Source organism: Dasypus novemcinctus, chromosome 29, assembly GCF_030445035.2.
Source record: "Dasypus novemcinctus isolate mDasNov1 chromosome 29, mDasNov1.1.hap2, whole genome shotgun sequence".
Lineage (NCBI taxonomy): Eukaryota > Metazoa > Chordata > Mammalia > Cingulata > Dasypodidae > Dasypus > Dasypus novemcinctus.
This window is the reverse complement of record NC_080701.1, coordinates 5,463,072-5,482,241: the sequence shown is the minus strand read 5'-3', so window position 1 is coordinate 5,482,241 and position 19,170 is coordinate 5,463,072. Positions and strand designations below refer to the sequence as shown.

Here is a 19,170-nt window from a genome sequence, read left to right as displayed (position 1 = left end):
TGTAAGATAACTAAAAATTTAGAAAATTGTATATTCTAAAATATAAACCATACTGTAAACCCAAATGGAACGATGTTTGAAAGCTATTGTTTCAATATCTGTACATCAGCTGCAGCAAATATAATATGAACATGTAAAAAGATCATTGCTGAAGAAGGGACAAAGTGTTTGCTCTTGGATATGTGTATATTGTATATGTGAAGTACTGTGATCTAAAACTTTTGTGAGGACAAACTTAATAATTAGGAAAAAAAAGTAAGGATGTAGACACTGAAGAAGAAATGGAAGAAATTGCCTTGCCACTGTACATACAGGGCAACACCTATTGCAGTGATGTCAAGAACAAAGCTTTTTCATTTTTTCAGGTTTTGATACCCCAATTTATTTTTACTTTATTTAATTTTTCTAAATTAGTATGTACTCTATATCTAACCTTTAAACCCATCACTATATTCCATTTTACTATTAATGGAACCTGGCAATATATCAGGCTTCATTTTTAAAGAACCTAAAATGGACCACAGAGAGGTTCAACTATGGCAGGGAAGGAACACTGATGTGGGGTGTTATTGATAGGGGGCACATGGTTGGGAAGGAGTTCTCCAGGGCATGTATACAGGGTACATAAAATGTTTGGATATTTTCATAGTGGTTACAGTTAAAAATGACAAATGAGAGAGTGCTGAGTTCCTAGCCAGGGGAGCTCTTATGACATTCTCCAATGGAACAGCAACAATCCCCAAGTGCAATGGCAAAGACCAATAAAGACAATCAATGAGCTCTTGATACCGATGACTATGCTTATGAGCCTGTGCACCTGAAATAAGTACTAGGTCTAGAGTTGCAGGGTGCCTAAGAGTTACCTCCTGAGAGCCTACATGTTGCTCAAATGTGGCCACTTTCTAAGCCAAACTCAGCATGTAAATGCATTACCTTCCCCCCAGTGTGGGACATGACTCCCGGGGATGAGCCTCCCTGGCACTGAGGGATTACTACCAAGCACCAGCTGATGATGTAATAAAAGGGTCAACTTAGACCAGCAGAATATCTCAGCCTACATCAGATGTTAAAAAACTGCTTTTTGACTTTGGATAAAAGTGGGAAATGGAAAGGACAAATCAGTTTATATGGCTATGAGTCTCCAAAAAAGAGTCGGGAGGTCATCATGGGGGTGCCCTTACTCACACCTCAGCAGGGTCCCAGAGACAGCCAAAGTAGATACAAGCCCAGGTACTGGTTCTCCTGAGGGCTACAGAGACCCACAGATTCTATGATCATGGCAGATGGCTCTGGAGTTCAGTGTCATGTCAATTGGCCCTACTTTGGAGTTTGTATTCCTGAGTGTGATGGAGTTGGACTCAGATGTGACCTTTCTACACATGCCTCTTCTGTTACTTTTACCAGAACTTTGGTTGGTGCTGGGATTGGTGTATACTCAGGAGACCTGAATGTCTGGATTGTCCATATGACAGCCAGGCCCTGAGCTTCAGCAGACTTGCAACTCCTACCCTCTGGCTTATTGGACTTACCCCAGCCAGCTAACAGGGAGGTGAAGAAGGTCAACCACCACACCAGGGAGCCAAAAGTGCCTACAACTGCAAGCAGGAGAATTGCATCCATCATCCATGTGGAATCTAAGCCCCCTCTCAATATAGAGGTGGAGTGGATGTAACCATCCCAGGATCCACAGGATGGAGGAGTAGAGTATGGACTAGAGTGGACTTACTGCTATTCTACTATGGAACTATTGTGATTAGTAATGGAAGGAATTGTAGCATTGATATGGAGAAAGTGGCCATGGTAGCTCTGAGGGTAGGAAAAGGGAAGAAGAGATGTGATGTGGGGGCATTTTCAGGACTTGGGGTTGTCCTGAGTGGTACTGCAAGGACTGATGCTGGACATTGTATGTCCTGCCATGGCCCACTGGGTGAACTGGGAGAGTGTAAACTACAGTGTAAACCATTATCCATGTGGTGCAGCAGTGCTCAAAATGTATTCACCAAATGCAATGAACGTGCCACGATGATGAAAGAGGTTGTTGATGTGGGAGGAGTGGGGTGAGGGGGGTGGGGGATATATGGGGACTTCTTATTTTTTGAATGTAACATTAAAAAAAAAAATAAGAGGGGGAAAAAAAAGAATGTAAAGCTGAGTGGGGAGGTAAGGGTAAAATCAACTTGGCTTAACCCTTGATGTCTAGATGTATGATTCCCTATTGGTTAATTTTTTTATTATAAAATTAATACATTAATAAACAATTATAAAATATTTTTCAAATAGAGAATGAGAAACTTAAAAGTTCTTTACCTCCCCAAATCCTACTCCCTTCTCCGTAAAATTTTAATAGCTCGGTGATTATCCTTCCAGATCTTTTTCTGTACATTTTCCGTAATACACACATACCCTTACTTTTATTTTTTTATGTAAATACAACAGTGTGTGCGCTATTCTGTGGCGTGCTTTATTCCTTAGCATTCTACCTCTAACTCTTTCTGGATTTGAGTCGGACGTGGTACACTGAACGCCTCGCAGTGCTTGAACTCCTGCTGCTCCCTGGTAAACTTCAGGTGTCAGAACAGACGGGGTCATTTTAGAAAGCAGTCGAAAGAGTGAGGAGCGTTTAGGAGAGCTAGCTCCCAGTCAGGCCACACCTGCCCGTGGTACCGCTCTGGGCAGGATGCCAGGAGCAGGGGGTAGGAAGGGCCCTGCCGAGTTGGGCCCCCTGGAGGCAGCCCGCAGGCTCCCCCAGCCCCTCACCGACGGCGCCACCCCAGACCCTTAGGCTTCACCCCGTCCCCGGACTCACCTTGGGCCGTGTGTCCACGACGTAGATGAAGCCGCTCCCCGGGTTGGCTCTCCTGATGGCCTGCAGCATCTGCTCGTCCTCCAGGCACCGGGCGCTGAAGCCGGACAGAGGCTGGCTGCTGCGGCAGATGGACGCCTGCCGGGAGAGGCCGGGAGACAGTGTCAGGTGAGTGCGGCCACGTGCAGAGAAGGGCCCTGGGGTCCCAGAGGCCCCCACCAGCTTGGGAAATGTGGAACAATTGTGAGTCTAGCAGTGGAAGAAATTGTACCACTGACGTGGAAATAGTGGCCACGGGAGTTGCTGAGGGCAGGGAAGAGGAGATGGAATGTAGGGGCATTTTGGGGACTTGGAGTTGTCCTGAATGATATTGCAGGGACAGATGCAGGACATTATATATCCTGCCATAACCCACTGAATGGACTGGGGAAGAGTGTAAACTACAATGTAAACTATAATCCATGTGGTGCAGCAGTGCTCCAAAATGTATTCACCAAATGCAATGAATGTGCCACGATGATGAACAAGGTCGTTGATGGGCTTCCATCACGGTGAAAAGTGCCCGTTCAGAATGACAAATAGTTTTTATTTTTTGTTTTTATGTGATGGACAGCATTCAAAATATATAGTTTTTACTAGTTTTGTCATTAATAGTGTCCACATGGATGCTGGATGCAATTCTCCTGCTTGCAGTTGCAGGCACTCTTGGCTCCCTGGTGTGGTGGTTGACCTTCTTCACCTCCCTGTTAGCTTGCTGGGGTAAGTCCAATGAACCAGAGGGCAGGAGCTGCAAGTCTGCTGAGGCTCAGGGCCTGGCTGTCACATTAGCTTTACCATGACAGACTGGCAGTTTTTCTTTTGGGTCTCAATGATGTGAGAACGGAGATAAAACTCAGCGGGAACCTGTCATAAGAGCCTCTCATTTACTATAATTGTACTAATTAAGATATCCAACTTTTAAAAAGTTTACCATGTGGTAGGCACTATGATAAGAACTATATATGTGCATTGGTTTAATCTTCCCAATTACCATCTAAGGCAAGACCTAGTATTTGCTCCATTTTCTGGATGAGGACCAAGGCACAGGGATGTTAAGAAACTTGCTCAGGGCCACACAGCTAGGAACTGGAGAAAACAGGATTTGAACCCAGGCAGAATAACTGATGGGCCTGGGCTCTTCACCAATGACTGATGGCCTCCGGAAGACATAAGCCCAGCAGAGCGGTACATGCAGGAAGACGCAGCATGCAGGAGACCTTGCTTTCAGCCGAGGTTTGCTCTCACCGCTGTACACTCTTAGGTCATTTACTTACCCCCTTGAACAGCAGTTTCCTCAACCATAAAATGAGGATAAGACACCCAAACCACTGGGTGTCATAAGGTACACAATGCCCCTAGAACTGCGCCTAACATTAAAGTTTCTATAAACACTAGCTACAAAAAGAGAGCAAGACAGACTGTTTCCCTTAAAGAAAAGTGACTCTTTGGAAACCTTTTATTTCCCAGAAATTTGTTGAGTTTGGGAGACCAGGCTGTACACAATTTTAAGAAAAACTGCTTAAAAAAACAAACAAACCAAAAAAACACTGAATAAAAAAGAACAAAGCATCCAGCCATCAGAGGCCTATTAAATGCACACATCCACAGATGGCGCTCACATGTCTCTGTGATCCGGAAAGCTGTTAGTGTTTTGAAACGCCGAGGGAAGCCTGGGTGGCCCTGTCCAATCCCTGTAAGATAAAAGCTGGTCAAAGGACCTGGGGTTGGTGTATTCCCAGCAGGCCTGAATCTCTGGACTGGCCATGGGCCAGCTGGGCCCTGAGCCTCAGCGGATTTGCAACTCCTACTCTCCAGTTCATTGGACTTATCTAGGTCAGCTGACGGGGAGGCGAGGATGGTCAACCACCACACCAGGGAGCCGAGAGTGCCTACAACTGCAAGCAGGAGAATCGCATCCATCAGCCATGTGGGACCTAAGCCCCCTCTTGATACAGAGGTGGAGTGGACATCACCATCCCAGGGTCCGCAGGATGGAGGAATAAAATATGGGTTAGAGTGGACTTCCTGGTATTCTACTATAGAACTATTGTGACTCTAGCAATGGATGAAATTCTGTCATTGATGTGGAGACAGTGGCCATAGGAGTTGCTGAGGGCAGGGAGAGGGAAGAGGAGGTGTGATGTGGGGGCATTTTCAGGACTTGGCATTGAATGATGCTGAATGATACTGCAGGGACAGAGGCTGGACATTATATATCCTGCCCTAACCCACTGGATGGACTGGGGGAGACGGTGAACTACAATGTAAGCGATTATCCATGTGGGGCAGCCGTGCTCCAAAATGTGTTCACCAAATGTAAGGAGTGTACTACACTAATGAAAGAAGATGTGGGAGCAATGGGGGCTGTGGGGAGAGGGGTAGATGGGAAACTCTTACTTTTTTTGGTAACATTTTGTGTGATTTATGTACTTTAAAAAAAAAAGATAATTAAAAAAAGAAAAAAGCCAAAGCTGCTCACAGGACCTCCTGCACACCAGCAGGGGCTTTCTCGGAGGGGCCACCTCAGGCTCAGGGACCGAGGGGGCTCGGCTGCTCTCAATGTCCTCCCCGAACCCCCTGCCCCGCCTCAGCCGGCGTCTCCTCGACACTGGCAGTGCCCCTTTGGTGATGCTATGTGGGGAGCAGTATTTTAACTATAAAATGTGGTATTCTTATTCATAAAGAAAATTTCCCCCGGGGTAAGAAAATATACTGGAGTCCAGTATGTCTAAAAATGACAAAGGGAAGGAAAAAAGATAAGCAAATTGGTGTAATCTGTATCTGTTGACTTTTTATGGAAGACCTCCTGCTCTATGTGTGGGTTCTGATGAACAACAATATCAAGGAAAGCTGCCCTGGCATTTCACGTGTCTTCCATTTAAACACCAAAATCCACGTTCAGTACCAAGGCTTCTCTTTGTAAAAAGCCCTAACGCATTTACACGACTAGCCTTGGTATTAAAAGTCAAACACTGTTATAAGTACACATCTGACAGTTATGCCACTGCAGTACAGGTTTTTAGACCACGGGGTAGAGGCAGGTGTGAGCAGGTGTGTCACACATTGCCCAGAAATGACCAGATGACTTAGCAATGCTGAGAAACACACCTCAGCGGTGCATCTTGTAGGAAAAGCTAAAACTTGAAATACAATCCACTTTAAAGTCTTAAAGACAGAAAGGGAGTGACCTTAGGCTGTACCTGATTTCCGTGTGAGTTCATTTGGGGGCCTGGAGGTAAAGAAAAGAAAGAGAGCTGAGAGCACGGAGCGGAGAGGAGGGCTGGGGTCAGCAAGGGAAGAAGCGGGGCTCCAGGATCTACTGATAAAACATCCATCCTGTCCTGAGACACAGCTCGCTTGGCCTTCAGACCACGCTGGTACACGCAAAAACACAATTCTCTTTGTTCAAGAGCAGTAAAAGGGAAGGAAAAGAAGAGTAGAGTGGCACTACACGCACTTTTGAAGGACCCTGTCCACCCCCAAGCCTGAATCTCCCTCCTCCCTCTCCAAGTCTCTTTTCCTTCTTCTCTTCTTCAGCAACTCAAGCTCCCAGGAATGTGAATGTCATTGGCACCCTAAGCTCAGCACCCCTGAAATCTCACGTCTATCGTCATTTCCTTATTTAAGAAAAAAGGTGATTCACATCGTTCTCCGCCTCTAACTAACTGCTCCACTTCTGGGTAGTTTGGAATATATTTGGAGTAAAAAATACAGGACATTAGTAAAACCCTTGATTTCTTCAGACCCATTGTGAGAGAGAAGATCCAATGTGGTCAGAAATTTACAGCCTTTCGAATTAAAAGAACTTACACCGCTACGTGAGTATTTTCCTTCAGAGCAGGCAACGCGGAAGGCTAGATGCTTAACCTGGCAGTGCTCAGAGAGTTTTGGAATTTAATTCTGACTTAGACCCTGCTTTGCCTGCAGCCTGTGGGGCAGGCACATCCCACACACTCAACACTCACACGCACCTGTCTCACTGTCGATCGCCTCGCTTGACCTTGAATTACCTGACTTGAAAACCTACCTTTCCACCTGGCTGGAGTGGGTGGCGAAGACCACACCTGGCCCTCAAATGTGTCTTCCTTTCCTCGACAGAAAGGCAGCCTCGATTTTCAGTTGCTCACGTGGCTATTCATAAGACAGCCCTTTCTCGCCTTCTCTGTAGAGTTCTGACCAATGGATCGGAGCAGAAGTCTCTATGTACCTACTTAAAAAGGCACCCGTTGGTGCCTGTAGCAGTTTGATGTTATTGATGAATTCCAAAAAGAAATACTGGATTATGTTTGTAAACTGATCTTTTCCTCTGGGCATATTAGATTATACTGGAGTCAGAGGTTTACTTGATTAGGTAATTATGTAAAACTAGGGTACCAGTAGGGCATTGAGTCCCCATCCCTTGGTGGGGACAGATAAAAGGCATGGTAAAGGTCAGAGTTAAGGATTTTGATGTTGGAGCTTTGATGTTAGAGTTTGATGCTGAAGCCTTAAGCTGGAGCCCTGGTAAGTAAGCTCACAGAGGAAAGAGAAGCCAGCCACAGGAAGAGAGGAACCCTGAGCCCAGGAAGAAGCAAGCCCTGGGAAGGAAGGGACCTTGAACCCAGAAAGAAGAAAAACCCTGGAAGGAGGAACCCAGAAAGCCTGAGCCCTCGCAGACGTCGGCAGCCATCTTGCTCCACCACGTGGAAATAGACTTTGGTGAGGGAAGTAACTTATGCTTTATGGCCTGGTATCTGTAAACTCCTACCCCAAATAAATACCCTTTATAAAACCACCCCATTTCTGGTATTTTGCACCAGCACCCCTTTGGCTGACTAACACAGGGCCCTTTAACCCCTCTGGGCCCTGCTGCCTGGAGCTGGAGGTGACAGCTGGCTCTAAAGTCACATCTCCAGCAGCCGGGGGTGAGCGCCCCGCTCTCGGGCTGGCAGAAGAGAGCTGGACCCTGCTTGGGCCCTGAGGGTGAGGGGCGGTCCTGGACCGCAGGCGTGGGGCCACCTCTGGACTTCATGAGGGAAACAAAGTTCCACCTTGTTTAGTCAGGGTTCCTTCGGCTCTGTTAGCTGCAGACAAACCTAATTCCAGCTTTTTAAAAAATCCCCTCTCTAGAAGCAAACATTTTTCACCCTCAGGAGATTCAGAAGAAGGTGCCACAAGAAGAAGAAGGAGGAGGGCAGTGTGCCATGGGCACAAGGCGCTCTTCTGAAAACGCGTTCCCAAGGATCTCCGGGGCCTGGGAACAAGCTGGGAGGCTCCGGAGGCGACCACTTCAACGCGGGCTCCCCACGTGGTGCATCACAGTAGGTGTCTTCCGAAACTACCCCTCACCTCACCGTCAGTAAACACAGCCATCCTCTGCACGACACACCAGCCCGAGCCCACGCGTGTCATGTCATGCCGCGCCCGACAACACCTGCCTGTTTTTAAACGTGGCCACAGACACACAGGAGAGCGCAGCTAGAAGAGGAAAGGCGAGGCCGGGGGACTCACCTGGTTCTCTCTGTAGTAGTAGGACAGGACAGGAAAGCGCCGGCGGCTGCGGAACTTGGAGCTGCCCACAATGATGTGCGCCGTGGCCGCTCTGGGGACGTACAGCTCCGTGGGGTACGACTCACAGGCCTGCACGGGAAACACGAGGGGGCCACGTTAGGCAATCTGGCCATGCTTTGAGGCTGCCCTGAGAAATTCCATTTCACCAGACTCCCAGGCTGCACACGTAAGTTTTCCTAAGTTACAGAGAAGCCCGTCGGGAGGAAACCAAGAGCCCATTCGTGGGGAGGACGTGCTGCTGATCCCACGGAATCGTACTGGGGAAGAACGAGGAAGCCACAGCGCCCTTTTCTCTGCTTGGCAGGGAGAGGAGCAGCTGAGCGCGCCTGCCATCGCAAGGGGACAGCCTGCCCTGGTCTCCTGGAAACTGAGAACCTTAGCAGCCTGTAGGTGACGGAAAGACACTCGCCGCTGCCTGACGCTGGAGACAGTTTCCCGAAGATGAAGGCACCGGCTGTCCCCAGCACGCACCACGCACCCTGCCCCTGAGCAGTCGGTCATGCCGACACCCCCGAATGCCCCTCTCCTCTGTCATTTTTTTTTTAGATTTATTTATTTTTTATTTATTCCTCCCCCCCCCACCCCAGGTTGTCTGCTCTCTGTGTCCACTTGCTGTGTGTTCTTCTGTGACCCCTTCTATCCTTATCAGCAGCACCGGGAATCTGTGTTTCTTTTTGTTGTGTCATCTTGTTGTGTCAGCTCTCTGTGTGGGCGGCGCCATTCCTGGGCAGGTTGCACTTTCTTTCGCGCTGGGCGGCTCTCCTTACGGGGCGCACTCCTTGCGCATGGGGCTCCCCTACGCGGGGGACACCCCTGCGTGGCACGGCACTCCTTGCGCGCACAGCACTGCACATGGGCCAGCTGCGCACGGGTCAAGGAGGCCCGGGGTTTGAACCGCGACCTCCCATGTGGTAAGCGGATGCCCTAACCGCTGGGCCAAGTCCGCTTCCCCTCCCCTCTGTCTTTCCACATCTCATCCACGCTTCGAGACCCAGAGCCCCTCGCACCTCCCCGCGCACGCAGCTCTCCTGTGCATGGTCCACGCCGCACAGCCTAGCGTCTGTGCTTTTGTTTCTTCCGTGTTGCTTTTGTAAGTGGTGAGAAATCATGTTCTCTCTCTGGAAGCGATTTCCACAGTGGGAATTCTGGGGCCAGCTAGTGAGAAAGCAGAGGGTTAGACCCTGACTCCGATTCGCCAACGTCATGGCCGTGGGGAAGCCGAACCGCACTGCGCGGCGTGGCTGTCCAGTCTCCAAAGCTGACCCGGCCGCAGCGGTCTCCCAAATGAGCCCTGACAGGGCCCCTGAGAGACGGAAGGAAGGGCCGGAGGCTGGCGGTGGGCACACTGTTGTTGCCCAGCCCGCGCTGGCGGTGGTGGCAGCAGCCCGTCCGTGGTCTCCTCTGGGCTTATTACGTAGAAGCAGGCCCTCCGGAGGCGCGGGATCCGCAGTGCTCGTGGTCGGCCCAGCCCACCGCTCCTGCCCCGGAACCCAGCGCCGCACGGGGTAGGACCTGCCACGAGCGCGACTGCCGCCTGCAGAGCCCCTGGGGTAAGGGTTGGTTGTCACGAACTGAGATATATCTACATAGACAACCTTCTTAAATGCTTAAGTCTTAAAACTGATCTCAAGGGATTTATGATGTAAGGGAGAGAAGAAACAGGCTATGAGCAGCATAAAAAGACTGCTACATACATAAAGTTACATAATTAATACATACAGTTGGGCTGTAAAGAAATGAAAATGAATAAGGACTAAAGAACAGAAAGACTTTCTGGTTTGGATTATACTTTACATTTTATTCCAAAATAGCAGATTAAAATTGTAACAGCGATGAATGTCAATCATTTGACTTAAATAAAGATGATTTCAAGGGCTAGGTACAAAAGGAAATCTTGGCCTAGCGTGTTAGACTACCACAGGCAAGCTGGTTAGAAATAACAGTACCAGGGGTGACAAATGATGAGTTGCCCGAGACCCCACCGATGGAAAACGGCAGCACGGGGCCTGGCACCCACGTTGCTGTACTCTGTGCCTGCCGCCGTGTGCAGCAGCCTCCTCTCCACAATGACGCGAGCTGCCCCACTGGCCTCAAAGGACTTTGAGAAGAGAAAAATAGGATAACTCTTGTAAAGGAAGAGAAAAAGAGTAAATGTTTTCTCAAGCATGAAGTTAAAAACCAAAGGAGGGAAGCGGACTTGGCCCAGTGGTTAGGGCGTCCGTCTACCACATGGGAGGTCCAGGGTTCAAACCCCGGGCCTCCGTGACCCGTGCGCAGCTGGCCCATGTGCAGTGCTGTGCGTGCAAGGAGTGCCCTGCCACGCAGAGGTGTCCCTGCGTAGGGGAGCCCCACGCGCAAGGAGTGCGTCCCGTAAGGAGAGCCGCCCAGCGTGAAAAGAAAGTGCAGCCTGCCCAGGAATGGCGCCGCACACACGGAGAGCTGACACAGCAAGATGACGCAACAAAAAGAAACACAGATTCGCGGTGCTGCTGATAAGGATAGAAGCAGTCACAGAAGAAAACACAGTGAATGGAAACAGAGAGCAGACAACTGGAGCAGGGGAAGGGGAGATAAATAAATAAAAAATAAATAAATCTTCAAAAAAAAAAAAACCAAAGGAACAATGAGCGAGTGAAGTGGATGTAGCTCAAGCAGTTGGGTGCCTGCCTACCACACAGGAGGTCCTGGGTTCAGTTCCTGGTGCCTCCTAAAGAAGATGAGCAAGACAGCGAGCTGATGTGATGGGCTGACCTGCTGGGCTGGCGCAGCAAGCTGATGCAAAAAGATGACACAACTGAGAGACACAAGGAGGAAACCACAATGAGAGACTCAAAAAGCAGGGAGCTCAAGCAATTAGGTGCCTTCCTAATGGGAGGTCCTGGATTCAGTTCCTGGTGACTCCTAAAAAAAAAAAAAGACAAGTACACAACAAACAGACAACAAACAGCGAGAGCAAATGACGAGGGGGTTAGAAATAAATAAAGTAAATCTTAAAAAAAAAAAAAAGAAAGAAACAGATGAGGATGTAACCCTCCAATGGACCATCAGTCTGAAATTTTCTGGAAGAACAATATTTTCATTCTATTTCTAAGTTGGTGACAAATCAGGGTGAAGCACCCTATTTCAGTGATATTTTTAAAATCAGAAAATTCCCCATGTTTTCAGCTTTTCTGCTTCAACACAACTGGCTGGTTGTTAGCTGGGCGTGGCTGTGAGTCACTTTAGGAAGCAATGCTGAGTGACGCAGGGTTCACAGCCTGAGCAACGCGGGGTTCGGGGACTCGCCATGAGTCATGTTTGTGGTGCTGACTCTAGAAGAGCTCCTCAAAAAGAGGAAGAACTTGTGTTTTTAAGAAAATATTATTCCACAAGGTGTGGTCCAGCCTCATTTTCTTCTTCACCCAACGATGTGTCATAGTAAAGGGAAAATCCGATTTTCTTACGAAACCTGGACTTCCCTTCCTTTCATTAAGGATGAACATCCACTGCTGAGGTCGTCTCAGCGGGAGAACAAACCGCTCTGATTACACCCGCTAGAAACTTCACACCGAGCGCCAAGGGTCCCAGCGTCCACCTACTGTGCCAGGCCACGGCTGTTAGCCTTTAAGCGTGAGGAGGAAAAAGTCTCCATCACAAAAGTGTCCGTTCTATCCCCAAAACTGATACATTCAGTACAATTTCAGGAAAAGTCCCAAAGGGGATTTTCATGAACTCTGACAGCATATTCTCTGATTTACACAGAAGAGCATGGGTCAAGAACAGCAGGGAATTGCTAAAGCTGATGTGGAAGCACCTTACCTGCAGGATATTAAGATTAATTATAAAGCTATAAAAACCATAACTAGTAAAAATGTAATATGGAATTTATACAGTGTCAAATTGGTACAAGGGTTAGCAGACAGACCAGTGGACTATAACAGACGGACATGAGTATGACCTATTTATTGATCTATGTATGGCAGAAGTGCCACTGAAAACTGGTAGGCCCTGGGACAATTAGTTACCCATCTCTCTTAGAAACATAAAAACCACATAGATGTGAAAAGAAAAACTTTATAGCTTTAAAAAGAAAATATAGGAGAATAGCCTAATGAACTCAGGCAGAAGAGGATTTTTAAAAACTAAATGCTAAAACATGGTAACATGGTAAGAAAGATTGACAACTCAGTTTCTCAGGCAACAACTGAGAGGAGATATTTCCAACAGCTGTGATAGCAGACTATTATCTAGAACATAAAAAAACCTCTGAAAAGGAATAAGAAAATGATAAACTTAGAGAAAAAATGGGCAAAAAAATGTGAAGAGGCAATTAGAAGTCTACTGACTGATAAACACATGCGGAATCTTCTTAGTGGTATGCACAGTGCAAGTTAACCCGCACTGAGATGCCCTTTCACACTAAGAGATTGGCACTTGCTAAATTTAATTTTGTGATTAGATAATCAATGGTTAGAGAAATGAAACAATACAAAAAAACATGTGTAAGGAGAAATCTCGTGCTCATCCTTGTCTTCCGTCTACCTCTTTCCCACCTACTTCCTAATTATCACTCTTGGGCAATTACAAATATATATATTTATATATAAACATATTATTTCTCTCCCTTCTTTTAGACAAAAGGCACCATTCTATATTAATTGCACGTGCCTACTTTTTCAATCTAATAACATATTTTAGCAAATTTTCCTAATTCATAGAAATCTTCCTCATTTCTCTTTATGGTTCCATGCTAATTATATCGATAAACCAAAAATTACTTAACTGGTCCCCTCTTAAAGAAATTTGAGTTTCTTCTAATATTTGCTATTACAAACATTACTTCAGTGAATAAACTGGACAATATTGTGTGTGTGCTATTAAATCTATAGAATACATTCCCAGAAGTGAAACTGCTATGTTCAAGAGTGCATGTCGGGAAACGGACTTTGGCCCAGTGGTTAGGGCGTCCGTCTACCACATGGGAGGTCCGCGGTTCAAGCCCCGGGCCTCCTTGACCCGTGTGGAGCTGGCCATGCGCAGTGCTGATGCGCGCAAGGAGTGCCCTGCCACGCAGGGTGTCCCCCGCGTAGGGGAGCCCCACGCGCAAGGAGTGCACCCATGAAGAGAGCCGCCCAGCGCGAAGGAGGGAGCAGCCTGCCCAGGAATGGCGCCGCCCACACTTCCCGTGCCGCTGACGACAACAGAAGCGGACAAAGAAACAAGAAACAAGACGCAGCAAAAAGACACAGAAAACAGACAACAGGGGGAGAGGAGGGGAATTAAAGAAATAAAAATAAATCTTTAAAAAAAAAAAAAAAAAAGAGTGCATGTACACACACACACACACAGAAATGTATTATAGATACATAAAACCAACCGTGGTGAGCATGTGGCACAGTGAGAACGCATATATCTTGCTAGTAGGTCTGTAAATCCACATTTTTTGGTAAAATTTTTGGTAATTTTTGGTAAAAAATTAGCTAAAAACCATATATCCTCCAACCCAGAAATTCTAGCCCTACGTAGATGCTCACAATGTACTACGAGACATATACAAGCCAGATAACAGCCTTATTGTAAAGGTAAGGCAAAAAAAGATAACTGAAAGAATGGATGCATTGTTTTAAACAATGGCATTTTTGTCAAACAGAACTCAGTACAAGGTGAAGAACGCATGAGCTGGAGCTGTAGGTATCTACTGCAACCTCCATGCCTGGTACATTTACTTAATCTCTCTATGCGCAGGTTCCCCCGTGGGTAAAGAGGGCAAAATAACAGTACTCTGTCACAGGACTGCCAGTATTTGTCAAGGTTTTAGAACATGCCTGGCGTGTGGTAACATTATATACAGGTTTGTCAAGTGAATCGGAATCACAGCTACGATGTGGAGTGAAAGGCTCAGAAGACTTGAGACAGCATGATACAGTGTACGGAAGGTATAGAAACACACCAACAGCAGTACATGTTCCTATTCCCAACTGAAGAAACGGCGAATAAAAGCAAGGGAATAAGAACACCAGCTTCCCGCTGGCAGCGCTGGAGCAGGATTGCATTTGGCACCCTCAGGGGGGCAAAGAGCTTTGGGATTCAGGGCTGGCATGCCCAGGTCTGCCGGGAGCCATTCCACGCCTCTCCAAAGCGGTGGATGCCGTGCGGCACGATAAAAATAACACTTTAAAAAACCAAGGGGAGGGAAACGGACTTTGGCCCAGTGGTTAGGGCGTCCGTCTACCACATGGGAGGTCCGCGGTTCAAGCCCCGGGCCTCCTTGACCCGTGTGGAGCTGGCCCATGCGCAGTGCTGATGCGCGCAAGGAGTGCCCTGCCATGCAGGGGTGTCCCCCGCGTAGGGGAGCCCCACGCGCAAGGAGTGCGCCCATAAGGAGAGCCGCCCAGCACGAAAGAAAGTGCAGCCTGCCCAGGAATGGCGCCGCACACACTTCCCGTGCCGCTGACGACAACAGAAGCGGACAAAGAAACAAGACGCAGCAAATAGACACCAAGAACAGACAACTGGGGGAGGGGAGGGGAATTAAATAAATAAAAATAAATCTTTAAAAAAAAAAAATCAAGGGTAATCGAAGAAAAGCAAAAGGATGTATACTTCCAAAATAATTATCAGAAAACACATGGAAAACTCCTATATATATTTGTATTTTATCTACCTAAAACAATAGATATGGGGTGGGGGTGGAAAGCATGACTAACAAAACACACAAAATGCAATATCCAGAACAATGTCATAGATAGTAGTTCCCACCAAGAGATTTTCAGACTGAGTTAAAACAAAATCTACCACACCCAATTTTAAAAAGACAAAAAATATATATATATACACAAAGATGGAAAACAGAGGGATAAATAGAGCTCTACCAGGCAAAATCTGACAAAAACAGAATCATACAAAATAGAATTCAAAATCAAAAGCATTCAGAGAAAAAAAATATTTGACATCAATAAAAACAACAGCACAGTGAAGATGTCCCAAAGCCATTATATACTAAGCAACATATCTGCGAAATGTGGGAAGAAAACACTTCTAGAAAAGTAAGGAGAAAATGTCTATTCGACAACCATAATGGGAGATTCTTCACATACCTGTGACAGAAGTGACCTAAGCAAAAGATTAAATAATATTAAAAATGTGATTTAGATAGATACAGAATTTTATTCTCTACTAACATGTTTCAGAAACCCTCAAAATGCTGATAAAAATTAATCAAATACCGGGCATTTTATGAAAACATAAATCTTCAGAAATTCAATGTTCTAATCTTACAGACCACATGCACTGACTGGAATTCAAGGGGGGAAAAATTAACAACCAAATATTGATAAATGACAAACACATCAATAGCTTATCTGGTAGAAATTAAATATGAACCGAAAAACAAAGCCCTTTAAGATTTTTGATAGATTCTGAGAATTTATTCTTATAAATTAAAATATGGGGGGGGGAGTCACATATACAAATATGTAACTCCCAGAATTACTCATATAGCAAGAAATCATGAGGAATCTAAATATCTAATAAGGAAATACCTGAATGAATGGTACAGTCATTTGATGAAGAGTATAGCCATTTAATTGATTGCTATGAATATTATACAGCACCACAGAAAATCTTTATGGTAAGGTTAATAAAATCATCAGGATTCAAAATATATGATGGCCAATTAATAGGACCTAAGATAAAAATGGCCAATAAACATATAAAGAGTTAAAATTCAAGACATATGGATTAAATTAAAATGAGAAAACATTTTTCCCGCTATCAAGCTGTCGAGAGATTTTTTAAAAAATTAAACTCTTTATGGATGAGGGTACCAGAATCAAGTATTCTCATACACAACTGCTGAGAATTTACATAAACTGGCACAACTTCTCTGAGGCTTTTTTTTTGACAGTACAAAACTTTGTGTAAACACTAAGTCACAGAACTTCTACCCTCAGAAATATGCATTAAAAAATAACTTAAAATGTGGGCAAACATTTAGCTACCAAGATGTCCTCACTACATGAAGAAAAGCAGGGGACAAAACATACATAGTATGATTCCATTTTTGCTATATATATTTGTGTATGTGGGTGTGCATGTGTATACACAAAACCTAATACATATCTATTAAAATTCTGAAACTCCGTATTATATTAGCAGTGATTAGCTGTGGGTGAAGGCATTATTCGGTTATTTTAAAATTGTTGTTCCCTGTATTTTCCAATTTTCAACAACTCATGGGCTTTACCTGGATAAGAAAATAGCTTGTAAACTATGGCGATAAGAAGGAACAGGAAGGAAAGTTTCACGAGATAATAAATAGTAAAAGTGTCAGGCAGTGGGACGGAGGTGTTTGGTTGGTTTTCTCTCTTTTCCAGCTCTTGGTCAAGGATTTCCACGACTTATAATTTCAAGTGTTTACACAATCACTGCTGGCACATGGCCCTTCTGGACCCACTGCTCCATGTTCTCTCCCCCCGAGGGCCAAGGCCGCCCGGCCCGTGGCCTCCCGCTGCCACAGCCGCCCCACAATGGGCTTGGGGGGACGTGGGTCCGGCTGCCCCCACACAGCGGCCCGGCCTCCGGGTTCCTGTGCCTCCAGCCGCCAAAGGGCGGGAGCAGAGGGGACCCTCTCCAGGGGTCCCACGCTCACCATTTGAGTTGGCGGGAACCGAGAGACGCGACTGCAGTCTTCACAGCTACAGAAGCCACGGGACCTGAGCGTGGTCACAGAAGCCACGGGACCTGAGGGTGGTCACAGAAGCCACGGGACCTGAGCGTGGTCACAGAAGCCACGGGACCTGAGGGTGGTCACAGAAGCCATGGGACCTGAGGGTGGTCACAGAAGCCACGGGACCTGAGCGTGGTCAGAGAAGCCATGGGACCTGAGCATGGTCACAGAAGCCACGGGACCTGAGCGTGGCCAGCCCGCGGCGCCGCCCGCTCGTCGGGAGCCCCAACGCCCGGGTCTGGGGCTGCACCTTGCCGTGGGCCCCACTCACCCTGTAGTCTCGGTTCACGTCGCTGAGCTGCCAGTGGTCGTTGGGCAGCCCCATCCGCTGGTACTCCTCGCCGAGGCTGACCAGCAGCCAGCCCTGCGCCCTCTCCTCCGTGTCCAGCTTGGGGTTGAAGGAGAAGCAGTACAACTCCTCATACTTCACTGCAAGGCAAGAAGAAGGCAGCCCCACGGGCCCCGTCAAGGCTGGAAGCAAGTCTCCCCAGAATATCTGGGATGTGCCAGGGCCCACCAAGGGGCCTGCCCGGACCACCCCCACCCTCCCTCGGGCGCAGCCCTGCCTCGGCGGGCAGGGCCGCCCGCCTCCTCCCGCAGCCAGACCCCGAGACAGCCGGGCGCAGCCCTGCAAGGGCTGGGTGCTCTTAGAGAGAGGGCCTGGCCACTGCGCCGGGGGAGCACGCACACCTCCCAGAAACCGCGGGACGTGTGCAGCATACAAGCAAGAACCCGTGTATTGACTCGACGCCAAAACTTCCACTTGCCTATGAGGAAAGACTTACATCAACGTGGGGCGGTCCCCCGAGACCACGAGGCCCACCCGGCCACTGCCGCAACTGCGATGCCACAGTATTAAAGAAGAAATGCCGGAACTTGCAAAAGTGGGGGACTTACCAAATGTGTGCCCTGAGAAAATGAGCACTTTCAACACCCAGGTAACTGCCATCCTTGGGCTACTCATGTGGTATTGACAGGAGGCGTGAAACCGTCCACGTCTAATGCCTGGCCCCCCACTCACAGGGTTCCAGCCTCAGGAGGGGAGATAAAAGCCATCTTTCGGATGTGGCTCAAGTCATAAGGCCTCTGCCTACCATACAGGAGGACCCGGGTTTGATCCCTGGGGCCTCCTGGTGAAAAAGAAGAGAAAGCGTGCACAGCGAGCCAGTGCCCGCACAAGCGAGTCCCGCAGCAGCAAGATGATGAGGGAACAAAAGAGAGACAAGGGGAGAGTCAAGGTGAAGCGCAGCAGAGACCAGGGACTGAGGTTTCACAATTGAGAGGGAAACTCCCTCCACATCAGAGTCCCCCAGGATTGAATCTCAGTGAATCCGAGAAGAGAAAAATGAGAAAACAAAAAAAGAGAAATAGATACAGAAGATCACACAGAGAATGGACACAGAGAGCAAAAAGAGCAGGGCCCGGAAGGGGAAGAAAAATAAAATAAAACCAACTGTTTTTTTAAAAAGGCCATCTTTCCACTCTGCCAGGTGTCGCTGTCCCTCTGTGTCACCTTTTACGCACATCAGGCCCCCTCCCCTATAAGCTCTGGCCGCGCGGAGGGAAGCAGCTAGCCTGGCGTGTCCAGCCGCGGGACCCTGCCACACTCATAATTTAAAATGTCCCGGCAGTCACGTTAATGAAAAGGAAGAGTGAGTTTAATTTGAATACGGTATTTGACGTCCGTCAACACATCTGACCTAGCATTCCATCAAGCGGGCCACAGAAGGCTGACGCGCACGTGTCCACACGTCCCGTGTGGCCCCGTCTGAACCGCGTGCGCGTTGCGCCGATGCCCCTCGCCCGGGCGGGCCACAGCTCAGGCGCTCCGCGAGCGCGGCTGTCCAGGGGTGGCCTTTCCGGGGACGGTGACGACACTGCCTGGGCCCCTGGGCTCTTGCTGAGTTGCAGATTCTACTTGACCTGTGTCCTCCCCGCCGCCCTGGGGTTGGGTGCTACCAGGAGGGCGCAAGAGTTCCTGGAAGCGGCAGCAAATACTCACCGTGCGGGTAGACGGAATGCACATCTTCAATTTAAAAAACAACCCAGAAAGAGTCATGCGGAAAGGAAT

General features: G+C 47.7%; 1 protein-coding gene across 1 annotated transcript in view; it reads right to left on the bottom strand.

Moving 5' to 3' along the window:
- Positions 1–19,170, bottom strand: part of MTMR7 (myotubularin related protein 7) — a 99,210-nt gene that overhangs the window by 42,027 nt on the left and 38,013 nt on the right. Inside the window, exons 4-6 of the mRNA XM_058289968.2 lie at positions 17,371–17,528; positions 8,333–8,461; positions 2,807–2,941 (exon numbers count right to left, since the gene is read on the bottom strand). Of these exons, the coding sequence (XP_058145951.1) occupies positions 2,807–2,941; positions 8,333–8,461; positions 17,371–17,528 (422 nt within the window). The remainder of the gene's footprint in view (positions 1–2,806; positions 2,942–8,332; positions 8,462–17,370; positions 17,529–19,170) is intronic.